The sequence below is a fragment of the Heterocephalus glaber genome, unplaced genomic scaffold, assembly GCF_053883595.1.
Source record: "Heterocephalus glaber isolate CG9 unplaced genomic scaffold, H.glaber_assembly_v1.0 deba00001564, whole genome shotgun sequence".
Lineage (NCBI taxonomy): Eukaryota > Metazoa > Chordata > Mammalia > Rodentia > Bathyergidae > Heterocephalus > Heterocephalus glaber.
Window position 1 is genome coordinate 15,149,869 of NW_028258351.1, and position 6,085 is coordinate 15,155,953.

Below are 6,085 nucleotides of genomic sequence, written 5' to 3' on the forward strand. Positions count from 1 at the left end.
AATACTATGTAAGAAAAAATGGTGAGAACAGAAAAGAGTCGGTCAATGATGACGGTCCAGGATGGGGAAAAGAGTCTTCCAAGATAAATATTGCTAGTGCCTCTGGAATCACTGCTTAGAAGAAAAGGAATTGTATGCATATACATATGCATATATTGTTTCTAGTGTTGGAATGGTGGCCAACGAAACACAAGAGTCATGTTTGCTGTCCCAACTGGAGTCCCCGTGACTTTCAGACCCAGAAGCAGTGCTCTGCAGGCTGAGCAGGGTGAGCAGGTGACAGCCCAGAGAGCTGGCAGGAGAGCTGGGACATCCTCTCTTCAGTGCTGGTATCCAGTGAGAGCTATAGATTTTCATTTTTTAAATCTGAGAATTCCATCTAGATTTTGCTTCTCAAGTGGTAATATTTATATAATCATAACACTGCAAATTATTTTTCTATATTATTTATGAAAATAAAGATCATTTTGTATATATTGAATATGCTGTATAAACTTCAAATCATGTACAAAATTATTGGTCATACTAAAGTAGAGAAGAGGGAAAAATGAAATGACCATAATAGTCCAGATATAATAATAAAACTTTGAAATAAATATGAAGGCTTATAAATCAAAAGGGATTGGTGTTTATAAATTTATAACAAAAGGCAAAAAATATAAAAACGAAATTTGATGAAGTTACTGAACTTCAAATTTGATGAAATAATCCTACAAATGTGTGAGTAGGTAACCATATAAGGAGTAGAGACAAGAGGGAGTGTAAATCTTATTTTAGAATTTTCCAAAGCTATTTTGAAACATGGAGATTTAAATTTAAATGGGAAAGCACAGATGTTCAAAAAGTTTTATACCTAGAAAAATTGTTCTTCAGGTACAATTTGCATGTATACAAAAAAGACAATATAAAATATGTAAATATTCAATAAATGTAACATCTATGTAACATTCCTTTAAAAATGATGCAATCTAACTGAAGAACTAACCAAAGTAACTAAAAAACCAAAAAGGCATGATATTAAAATAATGGTATGAAGAATTCTGTTTATTGCTAGTAATAAAATAAGAAAACGTGTTATGGTAACATGCAAAAAGCATGTTTATCTTTTCATTACAAAATTCATTGCTATGTAAAAGGAGATTTAAAAAAAGATTCCTTTAGTATAAAGCTGGGGCTGAAAAATAATATCAATAACTGGATACAACTCAAAAGCCTATCAAAGAAAAATGAATGATTGTGGTATATTTATACACTGGAAGACTACTGAGTATTTAAAAAGCATAGTGCAGCACACATAATTGCATGATTGAATCTCTGATGCATCACCAGATACAATTGATAGATAGAACCCAGATACAAGAGTACTGCTAAGTGATTCCATTTATTATTTTATTATTTATTTATTTGGTTATTTGTCTTTATATTTTATGTTTTTATTATTTTATAGTATAGTATAGTACTGTAATCATTTTATATGAATTTTAATTAAGGTTATTGTACATTTTAGATATACATAATGATCACATTCATTATAGGAAATTTGCATCTGTACATGATATATCTTGATCCTTCTTTTTTTCCCATTCCCTTCCCCTCCCTCCAACTCCTGTTCTCTACCTTATTTACAAAAGCTTTGTTTCTATTTTTCTTTTCCCTTCCTTCCCTAGTTCCCCTTCCCATTTAAACATTTTCTTCCTATTTCACAATATCTAGTATACATTTTAGTCCTTATTTACACTTTTGGTTTCTCACACCAGAGAAAAAAATGTGATATTTAGACGTGTGTCCAATTTATTTCACTTAAGAGTATGGTCTCAAGATGCATCCATTTACCTTGAAATGTTATAATAAATTCAGTGAGAGAGAAATTAAAGAATCTATGCCTTTCACAATAGCATTGAAAAAAATGAAATTCTTAGGAATCAATCTCACAAAGGAAGTAAAAGATCTTTACATTGAAAACTACAGCACTCTGAAAAAGGAGATCAAAGATGATAATCAGAAAATGGAAAGGTATCCCTTTCTCGTGGGTAAGAATAACCAACATTGTGAAAATGGCCATACTCCCAAAATTATTATACAGATTTAATGCAATCTGATCAAAATACCAATAGCATACCTCACAGAATTAGAGAAAACATTCCTAAAATTCATTTGGAACCAGAAGAGACTTAGAATAGCAAAAACAATTCTGAACAAAGAAGGCAAGGCAAGGTGCATCACAATCCCTGACTTGAAATTATACTATAGAGCTACTATGATAAAAACAGCATGGTACTAGCCAAAAAATAGATCCGAGGATCAAAGGACCAGATTAGGAGATGCAGAAACAACTCCAAATACATTCAGCCACCTTATCTCCAACAAAGGGACCAAAAATCTTCACTGGAAGAAAAATAGCCTCTTTAATAAATAGTACTGGAAAAATTGGCTTCCCACATGCCAAAGATTCCATTTATATACTCTTCAACAATGGGCAAATCTAATATGTATTAATAATAGCAGTTAGAAGTCAGATTAGTAGTGGGAGGTAGGAAAGTGATCACATGGTTCACAGTTAATTGTAAGGTGATGGATTTATGATAGATTTGGACTGGGTTACAGGTTGCATACAACTGTGCATATGAAATGGGTGTATTTTCTCATGGGTAAATGGTAGCTGAAGAAAATGAAAACCTATATGTAAGAGCTCCTTATCCCACATCCTTGCTATTGTCATAGAAAATTAATCACTGATAAAACTGCTAAGTACATGATCATTCAATGGTCACTGACCGTTTTTCTTTTAAAATACTTTATTAGTGTATGTTTGGATATATGACCAATTCCTTAATTGTTCAGAATTGGAACATATGAGTATCACATCTTGCTCCTTTTTACTTCCTCATCTCTTCCTCTCTCTCTGTCTCCTCCAGCCCCTCATCCCTTCCACCAACTGTTTTTCAACTTGATTTGTTCTTGTTAACGTTGAAACTAAACATCTTTTCATATTGTTTATTGGTTTTATGTTAATATTACTTGTATATTTTTCTCTTCAGTTGTTGGTTTTACTTTTATTAGATAATAGAAATTCTTTGTATGTTTGGGATTTTAATCTTGTGTCTGTTAGAATGTTTTCTAAGGGAATGGCTGCTCTCCTCTCTGGAGTAGGAGGAAATTAGAGGGAACTGTGGAATCAGATTCTCTTACACAGGCTCAACAGTTGACACTGTGTGATGTGGGAAGTTCTTGAACTCCATTTTGAGCCTGTAAAACAGACCTACTATCTTCCCTACTTCCATGGAACCGTCACAATGGTAGAAAAAAACACAGGTATAAAGTTCCATTGTGAAGTCCAAAATACAAACAGAGGAGAGGTATCCTTAAAAACAGAATGTTGTATCAGCCTCTAGCTTTTTTTCCTCATGACTAGAAAAAATAATGAAAACTCTTGGGAATTAAGCAAGTCCTTGCCAAACCAAAATACAGTTTTGTAGCAACAGGGTTATAAAAACCCATTAAGGATCAATCAAGTCATAAAATATTATGTAGACATGAAAAAACTAGGGAAGAGATTTGTGATAAAGTAATACGAAAATTTCTGCAGGAGAGCACACATAGAAGATTTAGAAGGGGGTAGGAGGATAAGAAGTTTGATTTTATTGAATATAGACTGAGATTACACAGCACTATTTCAAAATGATACCACAGGTAAAGCAGACTACTTGATAAAATAAGATCCTGGGATAATTTTATTTAAGAACTTAAGAAATAGAGATCACATAAAATAGTACCGCTTACATTTTTTTTGCCAGGACAAGACAAAGAGGGAGGCATAGTCAGGTCACCAAGACCCCATTTCCTAGTTAAATTACTCAAGTAAATTTCTACTTTTTCTATATTGAACAGTTACATAATATGCTTTTTAACAGAAGCTCCCATGGTGAGGGAGGAAAACTGAAATAATATTCCAATACAAGTATCAATATAATTATTCAGTGATATTATGTAAAAACCCCAGTGTTATCATGAAAAACAGAAGAGCATTTTCTTCTTATGAAAAGCTCTTCCCAGGGCTCCCTTCATGTCCTTGTTCCTCAGGCTGTAGATGAAGGGGTTCAACATGGGAGTCACCACTGTGTACATCATAGCCATGACTGTCTCCTTCACAGTAGAATTATTAGCTGATGGACATAAGTAGAGGCCGATGATTGTCCCATAGAACAGTGACACCACAGAGAGGTGAGAGCCACAGGTGGAGAAAGCCTTACGGATACCCTGAGCAGAAGGGACCTTGAGAATGGAGGAAAAAATCTGGGCATAGGATGTAATGATGAGTAGGAATGGGATGATAACAACTATCCCTCCCATGATAAATATCACTAACTCATTAATATGAGTGTCACAGCATGCCAGCTTCACCAGAGCAGACAAATCACAGAAAAAGTGGGGGATCACATTGTCCCCACAGAAAGACAATCTTGCTGTGAGCAGGGTGTGTAACAAAGCATGGAACATGGTCAACACCCAGGACAGACCCACCAGGCACACACAGAGCTTGGCGCTCATGATGCTGCTGTAATGCAGTGGGGAGCAGATGGCCACATAGCGGTCATAGGCCATGGCCACAAGCAGGAAGCTCTCCAGATCTGCAAAAAACAGGAAGAAATACATTTGGGCCAGGCAGCCTGCATAAGGAATGGATGGGACTTGGCTCTGCATGTTCTTCAGCAACTTGGGCATTGTGACAGAGGAAAAGCAGAGATCAGAGAAGGACAAGTTTCTGAGAAAAAAATACATGGGCGTGTGGAGATGGGAGTCCAGTTGAATGAGGACAATGATGAGGAGGTTCCCCAGGATGGTGGTAAGATACATGGCAAGGAACAGGGCATAGAACACGTGTTGCTGCTCTGGCTGGATGGGCAAACCCAGCAGGAGGAACTGTGAGAGGATGGTTTGGTTTCTTTCCATCATTGGTTATGTCCAGTATCTTTAAAAGAACATAATAGAGTCCCTTAAGTCCAAATAAAAATGAACATGTATTTATGATACACATCCTGTTAAGTTTCTAGCAAAATTCTTTATTTCACTCCCATTAGAATAATTATAATCTCTCTACCACAAATGTCTACCATTTGAAGCTTCAAAACGAGATATGATTTATTTTCTTCATTTCTCTTTAACATGAATTAGAGAAAGAGAATGAAGTGCAGAGTCTAAAGCCTTGCTACAATGGATGTGGTGGGCTCTTACCTACTCTTACTACTTGTTTCTGAGACATAAAATATATTGATCTTTTCTGCCTGCTGGGAGGGTCATCTGTATTGATTACATTTGGGTCTTGCTCTTATGGTTTCTGACATGTTGATGTTTCTCAGGGATTTATCTAAACAGTATATTGTTCTAATTCTGCATTTCTCAAGAAAACCTCTTGTACTCCGATGGCTTCAAGTATCACTTAAATCTTGGGTGTGAACATTTTTCTAACCTACATGGCTCTGTATTTTAATGTTCAATGATTATCTTCCCTTGAATGTATCATAAAGCTTGTAAGTACAACAGATGTCAAATAAAACTTATGACTTCAACCTCTTCCTCTTCCAACTCCATCCTCTTCCACTTACTCATATTTAGCAAAAGGAATCCAGGCTAAAATAAAGAATATGAAAGTTTTATTTCTTTCATTCATTTCTTGCACCATCCACATCCAATGTAGGTTTTAGATTCTGCACTTCATTCTCTTTCTCTAATTCATTCAGTCTTTATCCCTAATTAATAATACTATACTAGACAAAACTGACCTTTAACTCACTGGGAGTATTGAAACAAACTCTCAATTTACCATCCTGTTTGTATATTTCAATATTTTTCACCTTCAACAACTTTTTTCACATTTTAAATAATTTAATATTTTGGCAGATTGTCACAATTCCTAAGACATAAACAAAATTCTTTCTAAGGACATAAATGATATTTCATTGTTTGATCTATTCCAGCCTCCCCAACCTCAATTGATCTCACAATGTCTCTTACATCCCCTTTTCCAGCAATGCTCAACTTAAAGCCTTTCATGCTTGCAGTTTTTCCTGCCTAGCACTCTCTTATC

General features: G+C 35.1%; 1 protein-coding gene across 1 annotated transcript; it reads right to left on the bottom strand.

Moving 5' to 3' along the window:
* Positions 1-4,005: 4,005 nt before the first annotated feature.
* Positions 4,006-4,953, bottom strand: LOC101715848 (olfactory receptor 1468). Its single transcript, XM_004857574.2, has one exon. The coding sequence runs from the start codon at positions 4,951-4,953 to the stop codon at positions 4,006-4,008; it is 948 nt and encodes a 315-aa protein (XP_004857631.2).
* Positions 4,954-6,085: the final 1,132 nt, after the last annotated feature.